This window comes from Pollachius pollachius (assembly GCF_949987615.1).
Source record: "Pollachius pollachius genome assembly, chromosome: 3".
Taxonomy (NCBI): Eukaryota; Metazoa; Chordata; class Actinopteri; order Gadiformes; family Gadidae; genus Pollachius; species Pollachius pollachius.
In genome coordinates this window covers 26,984,990-27,011,525 of record NC_136936.1, presented here as the reverse complement: position 1 = coordinate 27,011,525, position 26,536 = coordinate 26,984,990, and the positions used below count along the sequence as shown (strand labels likewise).

General features: G+C 45.7%; 1 protein-coding gene across 1 annotated transcript in view; it reads left to right on the top strand.

Moving 5' to 3' along the window:
- Positions 1 to 24,215, top strand: part of LOC307073070 (solute carrier family 12 member 9) — a 70,938-nt gene extending 46,723 nt beyond the window's left edge. Inside the window, exons 9-13 of the mRNA XM_079732761.1 lie at positions 2,228 to 2,352; positions 14,764 to 14,956; positions 19,205 to 19,379; positions 20,852 to 20,998; positions 21,476 to 24,215. Of these exons, the coding sequence (XP_079588887.1) occupies positions 2,228 to 2,352; positions 14,764 to 14,956; positions 19,205 to 19,379; positions 20,852 to 20,998; positions 21,476 to 22,395 (1,560 nt within the window). The 3' untranslated portion in view covers positions 22,396 to 24,215. The remainder of the gene's footprint in view (positions 1 to 2,227; positions 2,353 to 14,763; positions 14,957 to 19,204; positions 19,380 to 20,851; positions 20,999 to 21,475) is intronic.
- Positions 24,216 to 26,536: the final 2,321 nt, after the last annotated feature.

Sequence of the window (26,536 nt, the reverse complement as noted above, 5' to 3'; positions counted from 1 at the left end):
GCGAGGGTGTGTGTTTCACACAAAAGCAGGTGGGTGATTCGTATTTCCCCTGAGTGAGTCTGATGGCACATATATACCAATGAAGTGTTCGTTGATTTACATGGTGAATGTTTTATGCAAGAGTACAGCAAAATGAAATGATGAATTTTACCATAGAAACCACAGATGATCTTTGGTCTCTGGTCCTGTATGGGCAGGTCAAAATGGTCCAACCACAAATGCATTTGTGGGAAATGATGAACACGGGAGTTGGTGTTGCTTGATTAAAAGTACCGCTCTACTATTTTTTTTAAATACTCCCCCCCCCCCTTCCTCCTCTTCCTCCACCTCTGATGTCAAATTGCTGAGTTACCAGAGTTGAAAAAACTCATTTTTTCTTAACCTTGTTCATTTAGTTTTCGGCTCAGTTGAAAGTGTGAAATGGGGCTGTCTGTGCTATTGTGTCGTCAAGTGTACTAGAGGAGGCCGTTTTGTTCAAGTGGTGTTAGGAGAGCTGTATACTGGGCTGTGCAAGGGAAGGTACAAATGAATGTAACGAGAGCGAGAGCGTCTGTCAGCCATCTATTCCGTCCTTATCGATGCAAACTATTTCAGACTAAATGCCTGTCCAGGGTCATCTTTGACCCTACTTTCTCGCTCTCCCTACCTCCCTCCCTCTCTCCATCCTGAGCTCCACTAGAGGAGTGGAGGAGGAGTAATTAGAGGGGAAACTGTTAGCCATGCTCCGCCGTCGGAGATCAATGAGTCTATATCGCACCTCGCTCTCCAAACTCTCATTCTTCAGCTCTCTCTCTCTCTCCTAGTGCCATTTAAATGATTCACGGATGACAAAAGCCTGATTGTAATCTCGTAACCCCGTGTTCCAACAATCTCACACACTGCAGGATTGAATAGAAAAAAAACATATTGGGCTGTCATGGGGCCTTCGGGTCAAAGAAATGTGTGTGTGTGTGTGTGTGTGTGTGTGTGTGTGTGTGTTTGTGTGTGCCTGTGTGTGTGTTTGTGTGCTTGTATGTGTCTCTGCATGTGTACGTGTGTGTGTGTGTGCATGTACGTGTGTGTGTGTTTGTGTGTGTCTGCATGTGTGTATTTGTGTGCATGCCTGTGTGTGTGTGTGTTTGTGTATATACATGTGCGAGTGTGAATGCCATCGATTAATCACAAACACACACACACACACACACACACATTGCATAATGTAGGTGTGAAGTAACCAGGGTATATGGGGAGGGAGCGTGTCAGTGATTCTGAGATGGGGACAAGGGGAAGGAGGAGGGCAGGCTCTGATGGCGGCTCACCTCTTCCTCACCAGAGGAGAGCTTCACACACATCTCAATGTGGGATTCAACCTCAGTCCTGCTCCCACCACCAGAAGTCAGCAGTCTGAAGCCTGTCTCCCTTTCCGCTTAAGTTGAGCGACTGGGTGAGCCCACATTTTCATAAAAATTAGGAAAATGAATGCAGTGTTGCTCTCCATATATACTCTCATATCCTGACAAAAGAAGAGACTCAGCACAGCCTGAGATCTAGAGCGTAGAGGAAGAGAGAAATACATCACATACACACAGACACACACACATACGCACCAAAGGCACACACACACACACACACCACACACACGCACATAGGAACGCGCAGGCACACACACACACACACACACACAGACACACATACAAACACACCCACACACAGGCACACACACAGATTAATACAAATTCACAGACATGCAGGGACAAGCACAGACACACACAACATGCGGCATAACTGTGTCTGACGCTGGCTTGTGTCTGAGTTAATGGCTAATTGATGCTCTGGTAGAGCAATGGTCTCATGGGACCGCCGAGAGCTCACTGACTTTGACTGCCAGAGGACGTCCCTCTATCTCTCTCTCTCTCTCCATCTCTTTCTCTGTCTCTCTCTCTCTATCTCTCTCCCTCTCTGTCTCTTTCTGCCCTTTCTCTCCCTATCTCTCTATCTCCCTCTCTCATTCTCTCTCCCATACTCTCCCCTCTCTCTATCCCTCCCTATCTTTCTCTCTCTTTCTCTTTCTCCCTGTCCTTCTCTCTCTCTCTGTTGTTCCTCGTACTGACTGCTGTTCAGTGCATCCAGCCCTCAGTGACAGGCTGTTTCTCTCCCTTCCTGACCATGTGTCCCCTCAGTAACAGGCTGTTTCTCTCCCTCCCTGACCGTGTGTCCCCCCCCTCCCTGACCGTGGGTCCCCCCCTAGTTGGTGCTGTTGGCTGGGAAGGTGAACACCATCGCGGGCATCGCCACCATCTTCTTCCTCCTGGTGTACGCGGCCGTGGACCTGGCCTGTCTCGCCCTGGAATGGGCCTCCGCGCCCAACTTCAGGTAAGGGCATCACACACACACACACACACACAGGCAGACACACACACTTACAGCAGGGGGCGTGACGAGGTGCACCGACAGTGGTGTTAGGACACACCCTGTGCTTCCCTCTCATGAACACCAATACGTTGACATGTGAATGGTCCTGTATGTTCCAGCAGCCAGTGAGTGGTGTACCAGAGCATGCCCCCCCCCCCCCCCCCCCCGGCCACAGGCAAGCCAAAATCCCCCCCCCCCCCTAACAAACATTGTGGCAGGAGGCTGGCCTGTTTTCTGGCACTTTCTCCCACTTTGTAAACCATATTTGCTGGTCCTATCTCTCTCTCATCTCCGACAGCTTTTTTATGATCTGGAGTATTTTTTGGTGTTGACAGCTATCAGGTTTTGCCGGGGCAATGGTGAGCTAATCAAAAGACACAAAACTAACCACTAACCTCGGCCCCCACAATAGAGAGGGGCCAAAGAATAAACATGTTTTTTTATGTGTGTTTTATGCACATTGTAACGTGAGCGTTTGGCTGAACCCAAGTGCACAGACGGGCGAAGAGCGTGGAACAGTGTCAATCGTTTATTCGGATTCAGGATCGGCAGGCAGGATAGTCAGACAGGCGGGGATCAGGAGCAGGCAGGGTAGTCGGACAGGCGGGGATCAGGAACCGGCAGAATAGTCAGACAGGCGGGGGTCAGGAGCAGGCAGGATAGTCAGACAGGCGGGGATCAGGAACCGGCAGAATAGTCAGACAGGCGGGGATCAGGAGCAGGCAGGATAGTCAGACAGGCGAGGATCAGGAGCAGGCAGGATAGTCAGACAGGCGAGGATCAGAGAGCAGGCAGGATAGGTGGTAGGTCAGGATTCGAATCGCGGGAAAGCACTGTGAAACACAAGAGACAATCTGGCAGGGAATGTTTGGGAGGAAAGGACTGATATAGGGGAAACACAGGTGAAGGTGGTTGGGTTAATTGGGAGTGATCAGGGTGGCAGGCAGGTGAATGAGAAAACCAGGGGCGGATCATGACACACATAAGTGTTTATGCCTGCTGGTTGTGTGTACAGTGTGCAGTGTGTAAAGGTGCTGAAAGCCAATTTAATCGCAATTCAATGTTAAATATGGCAAACAGGTATAGCCGCAGATTGGAGTGTAGAAATGTAACTTTAAGCGACAGGATTAGGAATCAAGCTTATCCAGAAATCTATAAAAAAGTGAACCTATTTTCAACAGTGTTTCAGCACAAACAAAAGTGTGACTATAAAGGTCCATAGGGGAGAATTGGCCATGGAGTCAGGGTGTTGATAAGGTAACAATGATACAATCTGCTCCTCTGTGTTTCCAATTTTAAATCTGCTGTCTAACAAAAAGCTGAATAAAGAATGTTGAGAGCTTCTGTTGTAGTTCTGCAGGAAAATGTTCATACCGCCTTTTGCTACTTTGTGGATGTTGCTTGAAAGCCCGATCTTTAGAGAACACAAATATGGCATCTTCACGTAGGCTGTCAAACTGCTTCCAACACCGCAATTTCGCCATGGGTACAATATAGTTGTCACAACTGCTACCCTGTGACACTGGTTGGTTGGTTTTGTGTGTGTTTCTTGTCTGTCAATCAATTAATTTCCCCTCCCCTGCTCCTCTTCACACTTGCTCATCATCTGCAATCATCTCTACCACTCTACAAGAACCCAGCGCCAGCAGCCACTCACCGCTGGATCGACATGCGCATGTACGTTCCAAGGGTTAGCTCATACCTCAGTTTGCCTGCCAGTTAGTTTGTTAGTAGCCTGCCTGAAACAATATGGATCTTCCTGGATGACCAGCCTGCCTGTCCACCACGCAGCCAGTCAGCACTCACTCAGGATTCACTCTGCCCAGTTTGACAGTAACAGCTGTTTATAATGTGACTTTCTTGCTGCCTGTTGCCCGTAAAATGAGCGGCCTTGTCAGGAGAGGGGAGGATCCTAACAGGCTGTGCGGCCCGAACGTTGGCTTTCCATCCTTGGACCAAACTGCAATCAACACTTATCTGGAAGGGTCAGTGCATAGCTCTGTTAGCATTAATTGAGGATTAAATTAAATTAAAGGATGCTGATTAGAATCGTCTGAATGCTGTGGTTGTGGAGCAGTTGGGTCTTGAGGATTTGCCTCAGCCATTGGAAGCCAATGCTCTGGATGGACGGCTCCTAGACAGAATAACATCTAGGACCACACCAGTACACCTTCTGTTGTCAGGTAACCATCAAGAGGACATACATGTCTATGTGATAAATTCCCATTGTGTTCCTGTTGTTCTTGGTTATCTGTGGCTGATGAAACATAACAGATAGATAGATTGGGCTTCTGCCAAGGTACTTGGTTGTTGGAGCACATTTTGCCATGCCATGTGTCCTCACTCTGCTCTGCCTCCGTCTGGCCCTAGTCAGGTTCGTTATCAAGGACTTTTAGGCAGCATGCCTCTGTCTTCTTCGTCCCTCGGGCCAGTTTCACCTATGTGTACAAGAAGGCCAAAGTCTCCATCTGGGCATAGACTTCAGAGGACTCAATAACATAACAGTAAAGAACAAGTATCCGTTGCCTCTTAATAAACTCAGCTTTGGATTCTCTCCAGGGGGCAAAGGTGTTCACAAAGCTTGACCTCCGCAATATGTACAGTCCGGATCCGTGAAGGACACCAATGGAAGATGGGCTACACCCAGGGTTCTAAATTAACTTTTTGATGGTAACTTTCTAAAGTTACCGGACAATCAGAATTTCCACTAGCCAATGAGTTGAGTGCCGCTGAATGAATTATTTTTACATTTTGTTAACACAATCCAAGTACAATACATACACATACAGTACATGTATACAACAAAAATATCATTTATTTTTCATTTTGATAATTTCAGAGCACTACCGCATCACATTTCTTCAGCACTCTCTGAACTCATTTGTTCATCTGAATCTGAGCCATCCTCAGTTCCATTTGTTCCATGTTTGCGCACAAACTCAGGTCTGCGTGAGCGCAAACTGTCATCATGCCAGATGTCAATGGCTTTGGTTGGATCGAATTCTTTGATGTCAGGGGAGCACAACTGGGTTTTCAGGAGGTCAGAGAGGGTCTCACCTTTCAGGCGTGAGCGCCAGTCACTCTTTACCTGATTCATCACACTGAACCCTCTTTCGCAATCAATTTATCATATCATAATATTATCTTTTTGTAAAGTTCCATCTGTGTCTGTGGAAGCATGTATGTCACTCTGTATCGTGTTAAATGCACTGATTCTGAAACATGTAAATAGTAGCGTTACCATTTATTCACTTACTCACACATCCATGCAAAGTCGGTGAAAGGCCTGCCCTTTTTCCGATGGCATGGGCATTTCGAAAAAGTAGCTGCATTTTCTCCAGCTCCGACGTTTTTAATAAAGAAGGGCTTCTCCCAGCAAGGCTCTCTTCAATATGATCTGTTTTGGCGGATTTAATCCTGAAGCTCTCCTGATGACTCCGGGCACGCTCATGGTCCTTTACAGCCTCAACTTTAAAATGATTAATTCCCACCACGAAATTGTTTGTTTTGTTTTTTTCTTTTGCGTACATGCGGCAGTCCCTACAAAACATGACAACATTTTCTTGATCAAACCCAAGCCATTCACGACCCGTCAGCCATTTGGCATTGAACTTTCTTTTTTTCGTTTCGCACGCATTGTTGTTTATATTCCCAATCTCATCCCCTGCCTCCTTCCTCTTCTCGCCCCCAGACGTCTGTCCGACCAACCACCGCCACATTTAGTTTAAGTTTAGGCTACCTTTTAATTAACTTTAGCTAGCTCCCTCCCTTCTTTAGATAGTTTCTGCTCCGTTCATTAATTATTTTTCTTCTCCTTCTTCTTTGTGTTTTCTGTTTCCATGGTTTCTCGTGCTGGTTGGTTGCACTGCCTGCGCGCAGCCAATGGGCGTCTTATGCGTCATCACGTAGCATCACGCCAGTGTTCATGGGAAATGAAGTCAGTACTGCCCAGGGAGCGAGAACAGTAGAGCGGCTTTGACTGACATGATTGCCTCATGCATCACCGGCCAAACTGGCAAGTAGGGGTGACCTAGGGGTGTGGTGTAGCGTACACCACACCCCTAGGTCACTTTGAGTATTCAGTGATGCCAGGGTCCCTAATGCTCCACCGTCTTCCAAAACCTAGTTAATGATGTCCTTAGGGAGATGTCCAGTCTTTTTCCTTGGTTACATCGTCACCAAGGGACTGGTAAAGATTGGCCCAGCCAAGGTATAGGCGGTCCTGGATTGGCCCGGACCTAGTCAGCCCTTGGCACTGAAGCAGGAGGAATGGCGTCCTTGGCGGGAGAGACCTGAGCAGCCCTCCTTGCCCCGGACAGATCTTAAGAACCTGGCAGCGGAACCTCAGCGGAACGACTTACCTGTCTCTTTTTGGTCCTTTCTCTTTCACCATGACCCACAGCCCGGCACCAGGAAAGCCAAACCCGATGCTCTTTCCCGCCAGTAGGGGAAGGAGAGCCAGCCCATTGTTCCAGCTACGTGTGTAGTTCCGGCGGTTAATTGGAGTATTGTTATCGAGGTGAGGGCCACCCAGCAGGCTCAACCCGACCCAGGGAACCGACCTGTGGGTCGCTTTTGTTCTCCATATGGTCAGATCTTGTGTGCTTCAACGGGCCCACTCATCAAAACTCACTCTTCAGCCTGGCCACCTGCTCAACTAGACTCTGGTTGCCTCCGTATAAAGTTTTGGTGGCCGTCCTTGAAGGAGGATACCAATTCTTTGTTCTCTGCTTGTCAAGTCAAACTAAAGGAATTACTAAAATAAACCCACAAACCGGAAGGAACCATTGTCCAGTCCATGCTGCGCATGGACTATAAAAAGGGCAGGACACAACACCAAAACACGGAAGTAACTTGGACGGCAGCTTAAAAGAAGTGTAGTGCTCGTCCTATCCAAAACATGGTAATCCCGTGCAACCAAGGCATCTACAAACACCAGAGAAGCAGCCGGTAAGAAACCGAGCTCATAAACGAAGACTGTGGACAATTGAATTGAATGTTTGTGTAAGCGCTAGCCCGCTGCCTACCGTTAGCCACGGGGCCGGTCGGTAATGCTTACAATATAAATGCCAGCTTGGTCGATGCATGGAGTTTCATTGAAGAATATGATGTTTGTTTAAGTTAAATGATTGAGTTATGGTACATGATTGTCTAGTGAGCTCATATTTAAAAGAATTATGGTGGGATGTTATTATTTAAATAAGAAGTAAATATTATATATATTTATATTTAGAACTGTAATAAGGTTAAAAAATCAAAAACATTAAGAAGGATTAACAGTGGGAGAATTTATTTTGCACTTTGATTAATTTAAGGGAAAAAGGCAATCATTTAAAACAATGTTTATTTTTCTGTTTGCATTTAATTCAACATTGTAAAACAACCTTTTTCTGGTTTTATGATTCAAAGGTTTTTCACCTGGCTAACAACTCAATAACTTACAACTTACCATCAATTGAGAATTCAATAAAAGAAGATAAAGTGAAATCAGTTTGTTTATTGAGTGAAACACAATAGGAACTCTGAGTAGATGCACCTATCTCTTTCAAGTGGAGAATGCAGAAAAAAGGGAGAGAACTTGACACTGCTAGGCCTGTCTAATAAGACCTCCAATCAGCCCGGTCTGCTGCACCTTTTGCCTGTTCTGGTCTTATTTGGGTCCAGCCTTTGTCTCTGAGTTGACTGTCTCTGATGGAGGACTGTATACAGGACGTATACAGTAGTTTACCGATTTCCAAACTGCCCTCTGCCAAGAATACCCAAGATCTGTTGGTGTGGGAGGTTTTCCACGTCTGCGGACATTGTTTCAGATTGGGGTCCCCAAGCCATCTGAAAAGACTTCTGCTTCGCCATTGATGTTATCCCCAGTGTCTCTTCAGAGTATTACCCTAACAAACGGCCAAGCTGAGAGGGCTAACCAAGAACTTGGAAACTGTCACGTAGATTCATTGGGCCGTTTGCGTGGCTAAAGTCATCAACCCGAAAGTTGTCCATTTGAAACATCCCAATCCACCCATTTTTCCATTTGTCCCGCTTGAAACCCATCTCCACCAGTCGGTTGATTCCTCATACTCCTTCTCCTGCGCCACCTAAAATACTTGCCAACACGGTCGGTTGTCTGTTGGACTGTCGTTACTGAGGCCGCTAGCTGCAGTAATTTGTTAATTGGGAGAGTTGAGGTCCCGAAGAGAAGTGTTGGATATCTTGCCAACAGCCAGCCACCGCTGCATCGCCGTACGTGTGTTGTCTAGGGTCCAAGCGTCCATCGGCTGCCTGCCAGTTAGTTTGTTAGTTGCCTGCCTGCCTGTAACAATATACCTGTACTCCCTGTCTTCTGGATGACCAGCCTGCCTGTCCACCACGCAGCCAGCCAGCACTCACACAGGATTTACCCTGCCCAGCCACCACCTGGAGTCACTAACTATTCCCCAAGCCCTAACACCAGCCTACTGCCATCTCAAAACCCTGCCTGGTTTCAATCAATTATTATTGTTAAGCTTACCTTGTTCGTCTCCGTCTGCAATTGGGTTCTGGCTAGATCTGTGACAATGCCCACTGCTATGTGAAGGCTGTTTGTTTAATGATGCACAGTGAGATGAGATGAATCTCATGGTATTATTGGCAGCTGTGTGATGGGGGGAGATATGTATGTTGGTGGTGACTTGGAGGCAGGAAACTAAATGGGGGCTGACCATGGAAAGCGTGCTGAAGGCTTGACTTTGGTTATGTTGATTGGCGCTTTTTTGAGATTTGAAAAACCTTTCCTTGTACAAGTCTCTTGTCAATGTGTTCAACTGCATGCAATTGCTTGTGTTTTTTTTGCTTCTTGTTGTTTTAATGACCTACAAGATGCAGAAGATTAGGAGAAGCAAAATGCTTCTATTGAATACGTCTACCTTTCCCTACAAGACGGGTCATGAAATTGAATCTTTCTCAGGGCTGCGATGTGGGGATGGGAAGACTATTTAAATAACACCACTGTATTGCCTTTAGAGTCGTAAAAAAGAAGAGGCTTGACAGCGTGGACAGATTACGTGGCCCCTGTTATGGATTCTCTCGCTACAGCCGTTGAATATCAGATTGTACCTCCTGGTAATCGCTAATAGATGTAATCCAATACATAGCATGTCATCAAATATATATATATAAAAAAAGAAATACTGATGCAAACTGCAAAACTGAAGTAGCCGAGGAATAGTTGTGGATCCACAAGGCTTCATCAAAAAAGTCTTAGTAAATTTGGCTTTTGCTTCCCCTTTTTAATAGCTGTGGAGTGCAGCAAGGTGTGGTTCTGTAACTCACCGCCTGCCTGGCTTATCTCAATCTAACCTTACATCTCACACCGCGTCGCACCCTCAGAAAACACAGCCAGACAGAGCGTATACAGAGCCAATTCCCTTGATACATGTCAATGGAATTGGTGCTGTCAAGTTATGAAATAGGTAGAAAGAATTACAAAAAAGCAGAAAATGGCCCTTATGATGGAGTGGTTTGTTTACTGGTTTAATTCAGATTTAGAACTAAGCCAAATATGTGGTAGAATAACATTTAAAACACTGCTCCAGAGCTTTGGGTTTTTGGTGCTGTGTTTCTCATTGTACTTTAGTGTTTCAGTCTCCTCCCGCCGCTATTAGCCCTTGACCGTCAGCGGAGGAAATAGGCCGCAAAGTTTGTGCTCAAACTTTCTAATGCCCCCCCCTCACCGCCCCTCCAACCAAAGCAACCAACTCACTCACTCACTCACAGCTGGGGCACTGAGCTGATAAGGACTGCCTGTTTGGCTGCTTTGTGAACCCCCTCCCTGCCCTCCCCGTCAAAGCCCCTTAACCGCCCCCCACCCCCCCCCCATTCGGGGGCTGCTAATTCCATTAGCCAGTTGTCACTCCGTCGGCGGGCAATTCTTAGTGGCGCGCGCTTGTTTGTTTTTTCTCCTCCCTGCCGAACCCCCCCCCCCCCCGCTGTCCCCCACGTCTCTTTCCAACCAAGAGGAATTGAAAGCTATTTAGCGGCGCCTCCCCCCATGAGAGCTGCTCTGTAATTAGCATAACTAATTTAGCAGAAATATTTCCCTTTCCCCTGAATTTGGCACATCAGTGAGTTTCTCTTTTCTGTGTGTTTGGGAAGGGCGGGGGGGAGGCGGCTGATAGTCAAAATTATGATGTAGCTGAAAAGATGTCTGGTTGTTAAATTTGTTTGTGTGTGTGTTTGTGTGTGTGTGTGTGTGTAGGGGTGTGTGTGTGATGTGCATGTGTGTGTAGTTTTGGTGACATGCCTTTTATGTTTCATTTGATGGTGTTGGTAGGACTGTGTGTGTGTGTGTGTGTGTGTGTGTGTGTGTGTGTGTGTGTGTGTGTGTGTGTGTGTGTGTGTGTGTGTGTGTGTGTGCATGGGGGGGGGGGGGGGGGGGGGAGGGGAGGGGAGGGAGAGAGTTGTGTGTGTGTTTGTGTCTGCGTATTGTTTCAGGAGGTTGCTATTTGCTCCAGCTTTAGCACTGACTGCTCCAGTTGCCAAAATTGTCCCTTAAGGGGCACTGTGGGACCAACCACCGCTGCAGCAACTGACCAATGGCTTAGAAACACACACACACACACACACACACACACACACACACACACACACACACACACACACACATCACAGGGTCATGGGGAAGGATTCAGGACACAAATTGTGGTCCTCGCTCAGCGGATGTTTGTGTACTAAATGAAACATTGCTGCATGCTGTACTCGTGGATGTAATCCTAGCAATGAATGGGTGAAATGAAACAAAACATAAAGAAAAAAAGAGTCCTGTGCTTGTACAAAGCAGTAGTATGTATAACCTCTTGTTATATTTGGTTATAGCATAATATTTGAATATAATATATTATGATAACATAATAAGAGCCGGACCAATATATCGGATGGCCCATTTTATCAAAGATACATCGTTGTGGCGTGTATTTTGTTTGTTGATATGCGCCGATATGAAAACAATTTATAAATGTAGTTACCTCTCTATAAATCCTTTACTACGTGGCTGAACCTCTGAATGCTTTAATCGAGCACATCCACGTAAAGACACTAACAGTTTACTTCATGTTCTCTGGGAAGGTTAGTAGCTCCCCTCCATAGTTAATTGGTTCCTTTAGCTCATGGTTTTACTGCAATGTTTCTGTGGCCTGAAGCATGCTGCAGGGTGAGCTGCCAATTCCAAAGAGCTGCTCCACACCCCGGATACCACGATACATATCAAATAACTGGCGATATATCTATATTCTATATATCCGCATATAAATTGTTATCTTATATCTGAGTAAATCCAGTATCGGTCAGTTTCTAGACATAGTATACATCTTACTCTGAAGACTATAACATCTTGTTATGTATCCATATAGCGTGATATATAAATGTCTTATTCTGTAGACTGGCATTCCTATTACATCTTATTATTTCTGGTAACTTTCAATTCTAGACAAGAGCCCAATTGAGAGAAGTAAAATAAATCCAAACATTTTAAATTGGACCCAAAAGATGATTTTACATTTTTGCGATTTAAAAGCTGATAAGCTTTAAGTTTTCCATGTTGTAGGACTGAGCCCTATAGCTCTAATCAGGTCCATGTGGACCACTGGGATATGTCCTCTCTTGCCCTCGAGAGGGACACCACTGGACAACACACTGTCCTCTTCAGTCCTTCTTTCACCTGAAAGTTGTCCTGCTTTTGCTGTAGTTCACAGAAGGAAAACATGTTTTCTGCATTTGTTGTTTAGTTTTATGGTGTAGATAGGACTGTGTGTGTGTATGTGTGTGTGTGTGTGTGTGTGTGTGTGTGTCTCCATGGGTTTCTCCATCCATGCAGTTAGACGTGTATTTAAACAAAAAATGTGATAAAATACAAAAAAATAAATGTAATAAAAGTGTAACAAACCAATCTTAGCAGAGGTGCAGTTGGTTTTCTTGGCGTTTGTCAGGTGACATATGTCCAGCTCCCGTTGATCACTGCCTGGCTGATGCACTCAGACACACAGCGGCTCCACCAGTGTCACCACAGACACCCACAATATACTGTAAAAAGGAAATAATACGAAGGACTGACATCTCGTACAATCTCCTGACGGGGACGTGACCCAGCAGCCGTGGCCACGGTGTAGCCGAGTCGTACCGCCTGTCTGTGTTGGTGCCCAAAGTCCCGATTGTAATGCTTCTTTTGGCTGGGGGCCTGGTCTACTATCTATCCTCCCCCTCCTCAGTACTTCTGCTGTGTCAGCTTAATGACATCACCGGTGGGGGGACTGGCCGCTTTAAGGTGATTGTACAAAGAGAACAAGGAGGGGAGGGGGAGGGGAGCACTTAGGGACAGAAGAGGAGGGGGGAGTGTAGGAGGGAAGGGTGGGCTTTTATCCTAATTAGTCCCTGCATGGCGACAGCCGCGCAGGGAGAGGGAGGCAGGGAGGGAGTTTGAGTTTGTGCGTTGGGCGATGGAAGAAGGCGCAAGAGAAGGGAGAAACTTTTTCTTCTGAACAAACTTCATCTCCTATTAGTATTATTTGATCTATTGCTTGCAATGAGTAGCTTTTAGACTAACAGTAAACAGTCATTTGGTAATTGTTTAAGATAATTGAATCTGATGGAGAAGGAGACATGGTCCACAGCACAATATTGTTGTGCATATGTTGATGTCTAGCTGTACAATGATTCAGTTGATCGACTCAATCCATGACCTAAATGATTGATCAAACTGAGCGAAAGCACAAAACATCTCTTGATAGGCCTCCTACTTAAGTCCTCGTCATGGATCAGTCCTTGAGGCAAACAGCGGTCTTGATGTGTCGACCTTCTAGTGTGTGGGCGGTTCCACGTCCTAAGTCCTAGTGTGGGGGCAGTTCGACTTCCTGGTTTGTGGGCTGCTCTGCTTCCTAGTGTGTGGGCGTTTCTACGTCAAAGTGTGTGGGCAGTTCTACGTCCTAGTGTGTGGTCGGTCCCACGTCCTAGTTTTTGGGCGGTTGTACTTCCTAGTGTGTGGGCGTTTCTACGTCAAAGTGTGTGGGCAGTTCTACGTCCTAGTGTGTGGTCGGTCCCACGTCCTAGTTTTTGGGCGGTTGTACTTCCTAGTGTGTGGGTGGTTCTACATCCAAGTGTGTGGGCAGTTCTACATCCTAGTGTGTGAGCGGTTCTATGTTCTAGTGTGTGGGCGGTTCTACGTCCTAGTGTGTGAGCGGTTCTACGTTCTAGCATGTGGATGGTCCTACATCCTAGTTTAAGGGCGGTTCTACATTCGACTACTGTAGAGACACCAACCTGGGACATTTCAGACTGGTTGGGGGGGGGGACACTTAGGTTGTGCCATGATCTACATCACACACACACACACACACACACACACACACACACACACACACACACACACACACACACACACACACACACACACACACACACACACACAAACACTTTTACGTACACACACCATTTTTTGACAGGTAGTGGTGTGTGCAGTCACTCTTGCACAGGTATGGCTCATTATCTGTATAATTGCACTCCCCAACATGTCACTGACCTCTCTGATGTGTCTGCTGCTCAGCCTTCAAGCCCTGTGGGGAGAGAGTGCTTGGTGTGGTTTTCTTGTGTATGTGTGTTTTGTGTCTGTTCTCGTCAAGGTACAGTTGAATATTCAAGTTGGTCTTTATGTTAACAAGCGTAGACATGGTTTAATTTGTGTGAAACCGGCTCATCAGAAGGTAATGGTTGGATTCGCAATCAGTGGCCATCTAGAATGTTTTATTTATAACTTTTTTAATTATTATTAAACGTATTTAGCCTGATTTAGGTAATACAAATATTAAAATCCAGGTAAGCATTTAGAATTGGCAGTTCAATAACTTTTTCCAATCTGTCCCAAATGAAATTTCCATGTTAATTAAGTCAACAGCTTACAATGAATGCAATTATACTGTACACTATTTTATTTACATCCCTGTTCCACCTCATTATGGTGCTGTCGATGCATGTGTATTTCTTTATATGGTATTGTTTAATTTTCCTTTGAAACAAAACAACGTAACAAAATAAAGTCTGAAACTTGTATCTGATTATCCTGACACTGCTTGTGAAACATAAACCATAAATGGTAACTTCAGCAAACCAATAACATCAAGCTTACAGGAAGGTGCACTAAGAAGTAGGCTAGACTAGAGACCACAACGGGGCGGCATGTGGCTGAGGAGGTAGAGTGGGTTGACTGGTAACCGGAAGGTTAGCATGGGTGAATGTCAAGCAATATTCTAAAGCGCTTTGAGAGGCCACTGGTTAGAAAAGCGCTGTATAATGCAGTCCATTCACCAATTACTAGAGCTTGGGTCTGACCCCCCTCCCCCCCCGAACTGTCCTCAGGCCCACCTTCCGCTACTTCACGTGGCACACCTGCGTGCTGGGCATCATGGGCTGTGCCATCATGATGTTCCTCATCAACGCCATCTACGCCTCGGCCAGCATCGCCTTCATGCTGCTGCTGCTGCTGCTCATCCACTACCTTAGCCCCACCTCCAGCTGGGGCTACATCAGCCAGGCACTCATCTTCCACCAGGTACAACTCCTCCTCCAGCTGGGGCTACATCAGCCAGGCACTCATCTTCCACCAGGTACAACTCCACCTCCAGCTGGGGCTACATCAGCCACGCACTCATATTCCAGACTCCACCATCTACTTCACCTACACCACCTTCACCATCTTGATCACCATCCACACCTTCAAAACCTAAACCTATACCTCCACCGACACCACCATCTTCAACACCTACACCACTTACACAACCTATACCCCACGACAGGACAATCTTTAACACCAACACCACTTACACCAACAATACCCCCAAGGACACCACCATCTTCAACGCCTACACCACTTACAACACCTCTACCCCCTAGGACACCACCATCTTCAACACCTACACAACTTATACCACAACCTACACCAACTTCAACACCAATGCCACAGACACAACCTTTAACACTTTGAGCAAAAACACCTACACAACTTACACCGTCTACACCACCACCTTCAACACATTGCATGTGTTGCTTCATACCATTCAGTCCATCTGGCTACTTTTGATTTCAATACGATTTTTCTCCATAAGACTAAACCCACCATGGGGGAAAAAGCACACATGAGACTTGAGGAAGTTTTTTACACTGGTTAATAAACCACATCGAGCGTGCATCAGGCAGGGGGATGTATTGTTTGACAAATTTAGATCACTGATTAAGGGTACTTGATTAAGAATTGATTATAGGGAATTATTAGCATTCCAATTTAATGTTGTTAAATAATCCTCATCACCAAAAGTGAGGCGTCATCTGTGCATTGCTTCAGCCCCCAGTTCTGAGGTAAAGGAAAGACCCACTCTGCTCAATCACAGTGGGAAGGACCCTAAACTAAAGCAGTCCTTATACTCTGCTCAATGGGAGGTGGTGCACAGACACGCACGCACGCACGCACGCACGCGCGCACACACACACGATGAATAAAAACATTAAAGCGTAGCACTGACGCATGAAAGCTGTCGCATTTACACAAATGCACATATGCCACCCTGCAGGCACGTGCAGGCACACACACAGACACACAGACATGTGCACACACACACGCACAAGCAAACACACGCACACGCAAACACACACACACACATACCCACTCATACACTAACACACGCACACGCAAATAAAGCGCATGGATGTGTGCATCCCCTCCCTCAGCCAAGCACTTCACCTGTAGTGATGAAGTGGAAGAAGGGGGGAATGGCTTTACATCATCCCCTCCCCTGTGTCCTCTATCCTCGAGCCCGCTCGTCTTCAAGGTGACGAGCAAGTTGCCGTGCCAACTGGATCCATTGCTATGGGGGATCGGCGCCAAGTCTGTAGGCAGGGCTAGGCTAGGTGTGACGTGAGCTGTGTGTGTGTGTGTGTGTGTGTGTGTGTGTGTGTGTGTGTGAATAAAGGTATAGAGAGAGGTGGTGCCAGCAGTGACAGGATGGCGGAGCATTATTACAGCCACTTAACTTATTGGACCTCTTACTCCTCCTCCTCCTCATCTCCTTCTCCCTCTGCCCCTCCTGCTGCTCCTTCTCCTCCTGCTCCTCATCCTCTCCTCCTCCTCCTCCTGCTCCTCTTCCTCTCCTCCTGCTCCTGCTCCTCTTCCTCTCCTCCTCCTCCTCCTCCTGCTCCTCGTCCTTTCCTCCTCCTCCTCATCCTGCCCCTCCTCCTGCTCCTCTTCCTCCTCTCCTCCTCCTGCTCCTCCTTCTGCTCCTCCTCCTCCTGCTGCCCGTCCTCCTCCTGCTCCTCCTCCTCTCAGACCCCCCCACCTGGAGGGAATGTGATCCAGTCAGAACACACCGTTTTGAACAGTCAACCTGTCAGCGTGCGTGATGCATGTTTGTACATTGAGTTTCAGCCTGGAAGGACATACGTGTGTGTGTGTGTGTGTGTGTGTACATATATAGAGATACCAAATAATGAGTGGTGAGTTAGATCAAATCAAGCAACAGTTGAAGACACACACATGATGTGCAGTGCTCTACGTTGATTGGTGTCGTGGCTGCCAGCTTCTGACTGGTGTGCCGTGGAGGTATCCCTGGTAACGGGTCCATCCCTGCCTGGACCAACATGGTTGCTCGCCAACTTGGGGGCTCTGACACGGGGACTAATGACAGGAAACTGATGACACAGCCATTGTTGGACATTTTATGACACAGTTTTTGCATCTGTAATTTTTTATGCAGTAGTCTTTTGGGGTTATGGGTTTTCTGAGAGGGACAGGAAGAGGCTCAATAAGCTGGTGGGAAGGGCTGGCTCTGTCCTGGGCTGTACACTGGAGCCTGTTGAGGTGGTAGGGGAGACGAGGATGTTGGACAAATTGGCATCCATCATGTCCATGGGACAGTGGCAGTGCAAAGCAGTTCCTTTAGTAAGAGACTATTACACCCAGCATTGAAGAAGGAACGCTTCTGCAGGTCTTTTATTCCATCTGCCATAAGTCTTATTATAACAGTTGTGTTAAAGAGTCTCTATAACACAACTGTTATGAAACATAACGTGCTGTCACTAATCACTTCAACTAATACTTAAATGTAAATAATGTGCACATTCCACTGTACATGTCAAAGGAAGTATTAATTCTGTATTGAAGGACCTTTTAGCCTCAACTGTTGAGTAACCCTTAGGCATGTACATCTAGGCCCCATGGCATGGCATTGTAATTTCTGTGTGATGTTTTTATATGTATGCTGGATATACTAGAACTTTCTTTATTTTATTATTGCATCTTTTTAATATGCCATTGGCTGCTGTAACAAGTTTTTCTCATGTATGGGATGAAATAAAATTCTTATATCACACATACACACAGACACACTGACACAGACAGACGGACACACAGCAAAACACCCATAGAAAGACTGTTAAGTCAAACTATTGGGATAGAGAGGCAGATGAAGACCCATGGAGGGAGGGAGAAAAGGAAGAGGGAAGATGTTGGAAGACAAGCAGTAGGGAGTGAATGGAGGAGAGTCAGAGAGAGGCCTCAAATAAAGGAGGTGATGAATGATGAGTCGGACAAAGAGATAGGCTGATGGATGGATGGGGGGAGATAGAGTGGACAACTGGGAGACGCAACGTGTCAGAGAGACCTTCTCTCCCTCAGCTCTTTCTCTCCTTTAGTTTGTCTTCTCTTTTCCGACTGCATAATGGTAACGATTTTACAAATGTGACTTAATCCACCCTGGTACCGATGTCATTAAACATTCCCCACACACACAAACTCACTTAAAAACACACACATACACACACACCCCATCTCACTGAAAAAAACACACACACAGTCACACTCACAGACAGAACCTAACTTATAACACACACACACACACACACACACACATACAGACACAAACTCAATTAAAAAAACACAGACACACACACACACACACACACAGTCACACTCACAGACAGAACCTAACTTAAAACATACACATAAAAAAAACACATACTCACTTTAAACACACACAAAGCACACACTGAAAATGCACACATACTTTAAAAGCACACACACACTGTGCTGTAGCCGTGCTAATGTCCTCATTAACATGAGCGACATCACTTGACGATCAAAGTGTAAACGGTGTAATCCCCGCCGCTGGCTGCTAGGTGTTGATGTGCGGCTGCGTTCCGCGCGGTAACGTCTCCCTAATGCTGTCCTCTGCGGCTGCTCATCAGCACTGGATCAGGCAGCAATCCCTGCATTGTAATGGAGCCCCACAACCATGCATTGAGCGCACTCACTCGCACACACAATCACAGGCAGGAACCTTAACGCATAATGAAAACTTAAATGCAATAGTCGCACGCCAACACACACACACACACACACACACACACACACACACACACACACACACACACACACACACACACACACACATTAACACACACACACACATTAACACACACTCAGTCCCACTACCATAAGTCTCTATTCCCCGGCCCACTGCAGCTGTCTCATATCCTAATGCCGTTTTGATTAGTTATGTGATTTTCTTCAGCTCACACACACACACACACACACACACACACACACACACACACTATCATACACCTCAACCAGGGAGTGAAAGAAAAGCAACGAGAGGCATGGGGTAAAGAGGAACACCCAGCAAATCTCACTTCCATATCCTCTGAACCCCCCATCAGCCACCCAGCCCGTCCTCTTGTCTCACTGCTCGTGTCCCCCGTCCCATGTGAGGAACCTCTCTCACTGCCCTGCTTGTGTCCCCCACCCCAGGTGAGGAAGTACCTGCTGATGCTGGACGTTCGTAAGGACCACGTCAAGTTCTGGCGTCCCCAGGTGCTGCTGATGGTGTCCAACCCCCGCACCGCCGTGGGCCTGATATCCTTCATCAATGACATCAAGAAGAGCGGCCTCTACGTCCTGGGACACGTGCAGCTGGGGGAGCTGAGTGAGTTGTGGAGCAGGGGTCCCAACACCGCCTGGAACAGTGGTCTGCATTAGATGACTAGGTCTACATTGCAGGATGGACAGAAAATGGGCCTATTGTACCTTTAGGCACATGCTATTGAATGCATAACGTCTTAATGGCTGATCTGGTAACCTGCCGATGTGATTCAAGCAAGGCAACAATAAATCGTAAAGCATTTCTTAAAGGGGTCATGGGTTTGGTTCTCATTTTCAAAGGTTTGTTTAAAGTTGTTTTTATGAAAATACTGATCAATCCATCTCTATAAGCATATCTGCACAATATAAACCCTCTAGATTGAACAATATCTACAAATCATCTTGTTTGCCTGTGAGGCAAGCAAACGAGATGCTGGCTGGCCGTGTCAATCTTGCTCAATTTAGCACTTAAGTTAACACTTACTTTGTTTCTATCATTAACCGCAATGACATCATTTCCCCTCCAATAGTTAGAAGAGGATGCCAACCTGCAGGTTGTCCTTTGAGCACTGCTTCCAGTGAGCGTCTCTCTAAGACTGTTGGAATTTCCCAGTGGTAAAGTGTCCAGCATGCCGGAGTTTGTCCCTGTGTGAACCCGAGGGTTTAGGGTCCTCATTCTGCTTACCAATTAAAAGCCACAATTCACAATTGAATAACCACAAAAGTCGAGGGACAAGGTGTGCCGATTCATTTATTTATTATTATTCGGTGAGGGTCACAAAAATACATCCTCTGCCTGGATATATTCACATCAATCTAGTAAAAGACTACTTTTAGCAAACTGCCCTTCAGTTCATCATCGGGTTTCTCAGGCTTGAATATGGGGGTTAAAAACACGTGATATTCTTGTTCAGCATTGCATTAAATCAGCGAGATACAGAAAGATACAATTACTGCCTCTACACCGAGGGATAAAGAAATAAAGTGTATGTTTTATGTGTGTGTGAGTGTGTCTGTGTATGTCTTCCCCAGTGGCCGTTTTATTTTGATTCAGCAGGTCCTATATCTATATTGCATTTGTTTGTTCATTTCCAAAATACAACTTACAAGACCCCCATGCTGCAGAGCTATGGCATGAATTGTTTTCCAGGTTTTGGACGTCCAGCGAGGACTAAAATCTTGCATATTGTTGTTAACGTTGTTTTGTTTCTTTATGTGCGTTGTTTCTTTGTTTTGTTTAGTGATGATTGATGGCCTGCCTCCTTCCTTTATCTCTTCCCAACCATCTCCCTTCCCTATCTCGCACTCACCCTTCTAACTCTACACCACTCTCGCTCTCTCTCTCACTCTCTCTCTCGCTCTTTCTTAAACCTCCCCTCCCTCCACATCTTTCACACTAATCTCAATTGCTGCTCCCACATCTCTTATGTTTCTCATTCTCCATCTCCCTTTCTCGTCTTCCTCCCCTCTTGGTCCCTCCTCCCTGTCTTTGTTGCCCCCCCTTGCCTCACCGCGGGTCTCTCTTCTCCGGTGCAGACACCCTGCCGTCCGACCCCCTGCAGTCCCAGTACGACTCCTGGCTCTCCCTGGTGGACCACCTCAACATCAAGGCCTTTGTCAACCTGACGCTGGCCACCTCGGTGCGCCACGGGGTGCAGCACCTGCTCTTCATCTCCGGGCTGGGTCAGTACTGGGTCGTTGCCTGCTGCTGAGCAAAACATCACTGTTTCAGAGCAGTGGAACACGAACCTTTGACACAAGAGCGTTTCACTTTAGTGTGGAGGGGGTAATACCTAAGTGCTAATTTTTTTATTATTTATTATAGTTGTATATATTTTACATACATACATATATATATATATACACACATACATACGTATGTATGTGTGTGTGTATGTATGTATATATATATATATACACATACATATATATATACACACATATATACATATATACACACACACACACATATATATATATATATATATATATATATATATATATATATATATATATATATATACACACACACACACACACACACACACACACACACACACATATATATATATATATATATATATATATATATATATATATATATATATATATATATATATATATATATATATATATATATATGCCTTCTTGCCTTGGTAGGTGGGATGCGTCCCAACACCCTGGTTCTTGGTTTCTATGACAACAACCCCCCGGAGGACAAGCTGCTGGGCCTGGTGCTCTCCTCCTCTGGCCCCCGGGACCCCGAAGACCAGCAGCAGCAGAAGCCCTTCCACTTCCCCTCTCTACGGGGAGACGCAGCAACTGGAAAGAGCATGGACCCGCAGGAGTACGTGGCGGTGATCGCGGATGCCATCAAGATGCTGAAGAACGTGGCGCTGGCGCGGTACTTTCACGACTTTCAGCGGACGCGCGCCCTGTCGCCCGCAGAGAAAGGCGCGGGGGTGTATGTGGACGTTTGGCCCGTCAACCTGCTGCGGCCCGACAGCAGCAGCTACGTGGACACCTGCTCCCTCTTCCTGCTGCAACTTGCCTGCATCCTCAACATGGTGCGCGCCTGGCGCCGGGCACGGCTCCGCCTCTTCCTGTGCGTGGAGGAAGGGCGCAGCCTGCGGGGCACCAAGGAGAAGCTGGGCCAGCTGCTGAAGGAGCTGCGCATCAAGGCCACGGTGTACACGGTGCCCTGGGACAGCCAGGTGGCGCTGCACTGGCAGCGGCAGAGCCGGGCAGAGAAGAGGCCCCTTGACCCCGCCCAGGACCAACCAGAGCAGGAGGCGGATAACGAGGAAGAGTCGGAGGTGGAAGAGGAGGAGGAAGAGTACGTCAACGGCTTCCCCAGTAACGGGGCGCGCCTCAGTGACGACTACCTGCTGGCCGTCAACAGGCTGATCCTGGACCAGCCCTGCCTGTCTCCTACCGTGCGTTTCCTGTACTTGCCCCGCCCCCCGGCCGACACGCGCCGCTACACCACCTACCTGCGCCAGCTGGACTTGCTCACCCTCGATCTGGGGCCCACGCTGCTCATCCACGGGGTCACGCCCGTCCTCACCACCGACCTCTGATCTCGCCGCCGCCTTCTGCACTGGCAACCAGAGATGAGGCCCCGGCTCATTTAAGTTACTGCAAATAGCCGATGTACATCGAAGGGGGGTGAGGTCTTTATATCCGGAGGTCAAAAGTCTCGCCAGTGCTTCTCTAATTTCATCTCAAACCCAACCCTCTAGAATAAGGCTAAATTTAAGGCTACATTTTTTGGTGTGAAATTTTAATTTGTTCTTGTGACCAAAAACCATCAAATGAACTTTCAATGTATGTGAGGCAGCACTGCACTAAATCATCAGTAGATAAAAGGTATTCAGTTGAAACGTACTTTCCCTGTAATTTATTTTACGGCCATTGCTTGGCAATTTAAACGTGTGAAATGCTTAGTGAACACTGGTTCACAGCATGTAATACCCACTGAATTATAATAAGGATGGTGAATATCAAGGTTGTTTTAATCCCTATTCAGAGCTATGTGATATGTTTTGTAAAATCGCCTTATCCTGAGTACTCTTCAGGCATAACGCTTTTTGATTGTTGAGTTTATACTTAATGTACAAAACACTTTTAGAATTATGATTTTTACTATATCTTCGACCAGAAGTGAAAGATTCCAGTCAGGACTTTCCTCCCTTCTGAACCTGAGGTCCTGCTCTGCCTGAGGATTTCATACCTGGCTGATTTGCACAGCGGCTTGAACTTGAACCAAATGCAGCCTCGACTATGACGTATAAACCTCTCCCTCCTCCTGACAGACACTTGAATTTAAATGACTTGGCCCAGCATACATCCCTTCATATTCTATACATTTCTTTGTACGATCTAAAAAAATAAGGTATCTTCTTTCTTTGTACTTCCAATCCTCTCGTCATGTTTAGCTTATATTCTATTGTGGTACCGTTAGCCAGAGTACTAGTTGAAAACCAAGTGCAGAACATTACAAAATGGTAATATGTTTAATTTGCCACAGCAATTCCCCAAAATATTTTTTTTACATCAATGTTTATATATATTAGTGAACAAAGACAACCATAAAGGACGTGCATGACAATGCCGTGAGTGAGTAAATCGAAGGAGAATAGTTGTCTTCATAATAATGATAATCCTTCTTGAAGCCATTCTTTATTTCTGAGACTAATGGCTTCAATGTAACTTTCTGACTTAGAACTCCTTGCCTTTATTGGGACAGCGCTGTTTGTATAACTAACTACTAAACTTTGACTGTGGACCTCGACCGGTCGACCAATCTGCCAAAGTGCCAGTTTGAAAATGAAGTGGCATCCTAAATCTAACAAGGCCTGAAATCAATACACTCCGCCACGGATATATGAAATATCAATGAATTAATGTCATCATGTTGGGCTCCTCAAAAGATGTGACCATCATTTGGTATACTTTGTAGCTGGTTGTAGCATTTGATTATATATCTAATCCAAGGTCTGTAATACATTCTGCTGTTATTTCAAATGAATGCTTATTATGAATTAGATGTATTATTAATTTAATTTGATTCGCCAGAACAACTAATATAAAGTTACATTCACATGCGAGGCCTCAATCCTGGATTAGATAGATATTTAACCAATTGTTAACATGACATAGGCATGTTCAGAGAGTAGATATATCAGATCTAGAACTACATCAAAAAGGGGTCAAAATCTCATTAAAACCAATCGTATTGGATATTCATACTATTCAGAATGATCTCAAAGGGATGGTACTTAACTATTGTTGTTTTGGTGACACTATAAAACAACTATAACTTCAAATACAAACCATCTTTTCTTTTAGAAAATGTAAAGATTTAGAATGACAACATGCACTCCTATAGAAATATATGTAAACCTCTATAATTATATATATTAAAATGTTTTTCCTCATTAGGAACCCCTGTGTTTGTACCAATTTATTTATATATTTATTCATTCGTTCAGTTCATTCCCCATGAGCTGGTTTATGCTAGAGATGTGAAACTTGGCAACCACAATGAAGTTGGACACGGCTACTCAGAAATTACATATTCTGTTGCCATGGCAACACAGCAAAGCATACATTCCACTCATTCCACTAGCTGTTTTAGAACTACCAAACTTGGTACAGAGGGAAACCCACCATGCTGAACATGATACTATCTTTGATTGTCTGCCAAGTCTTTGAGTATAACAACTCCTTGACAATTTGACTAACACCAGACTGTTTACACACCAGACACCAGAAAACTGTTTACAGATAGATTCAATAAACAATATGACCATCATTGACCATCATTGATTGTAGGGTTGGCCTAGTTTAGGAGGTAGAGCAGTTGTCTTTATTCCACAAAGCCGGATAAGTTAACGGTTTGCGGTAACCCTAGGTTTTCCGTTCCAAAATGAACACGGATAGTTAGTTACTATAGAAACATATGCTCTGAATCAAACCTGGTCGGAGCAGGTTTTGCGCAGGTTAAGTTTGGAACATAACCCGGTTTTGGGTATTTAAACCCGCGTTCACCACAGATTTCATGTGTTCACAAGGGCATGCCCTTTTGATGAGAGGCCTGTTGATATCGGAGCGCAAATTATTCGTGCAATCCACCGGGAGCGATTAATAAGACCACGGCTCGACATCTTGGCATATCCGGATGACATTTTGCTGGAGTGATATTTTAATATATTTAAATAGCCTTCTCCAGCCTTACATAGCCAACACTACCATTCGAGGACCTGGCCTCAGTTCACTCCAGACCACTTGCGTAGCCCTCCATTTTTTGCAAATGGTAGTTTTCTCTATAATGTTGGAGATGCTGAGCACATCTCAGTCCTTTCAGATGACCCATCCACATCCGGACCAAGATTTTCATCGGCCTCCTATCATACAAAGAGCAATATTGGCTGAGTATGCCGAGATGCGCTTACAGCAGAAAGTATAAAATAGTCCTAACGGACTTACATCCACTGGAGAATGTTCGATCGTAGCCGGCGGCTCTATTACAAGCACTAATCCATCTTGATCTGTAAAGTTGATGAATTGTCACTTTTAAGTTTTCTACCTAGTTACCAAAAAAAAAAACATTTGGAACATTTGCACTGTGGCACGCACACGGTTTGCATGTGTTACTTCGAAGACAAACAAAATCTAAAATACAAGAAAAACAGCAAAACCTACATTCAACCAGTGGGGTACCCTCACATGGCCCCTGACTCTCTGAGGAGGTACCTCCAGGTGCCCCCGCCATGCCAGGGCACCCTGAATTTATGTCTATTGCCAGCTCCTAAACTGGGGTCAAGACAATTTGAGGGCCAGATCCAGTCTGCCGACTGTCTGACTTTTTACGATTGGCTTAAAAAAAAAAGGGAGTGCAGTGGTATTGCAGTAGGAGTATGCAGTAGTGACAAATATGTTATGACAATTTAAATGCTGGACTGACGAAATATAGCCTATGTAGGCCAATACGATAGTGGGAAAAGCTTACCAGTTTGTATGATGTTTTCATACTTCACTTTTATTTGATCCGCTGACCGCTTGGGAGCCATCGCAGTACATATTTTTTTAGAAAAAAAGGGTTATGTGGTGGGAATGTTAAGAATGCTTAACTGGTATATTAATAGATTCATTGCTCAAATATTAAGGATCATGCTTTTGACATGTAACTTACGCATTTACGCGGTCAGCGATCAGCTAGGTGTAGGCGAAATCTGAACCCAAAAGCAGAATAAAGTTCCAAAATATTTATTTGAAGCAGAGCAAGGCGTCAGCACAAACATTAACAAAAATGAACTCCTGCTTCTCAGCAGGAAATCAAAAAAAAAAAGGCACAAGGCCAAAACCAAACCAAAGCCAGGTCACCTTTCAGGAGAGTAGTCCAGGAGCAGGCAAAAGGTCAAACCATAGGTAAACCTGGAATGAGGCGGACAAGCAGGCAGGCAGAAACAGGGCAGAAAGAAGTGACTAGCCGAGCAAGTGACAGGTATTAAACAATCTGACAAGGTGGCACTAACAACACAGGGTACAAATAGTCTGGGTAGTAACAACACAATTAGGAACAGGTGAGCAGGGAAGAAAAGCGGGAAAACAAAACAAAGGCAGGATGTTGAGAGGCGGAGTCAGAGGCAGAATGGACTAGTGACAGGCGGAGTCAGAGGCAGTATGCTGAAGAAAGATGAGAGGCGGAGTCAGAGG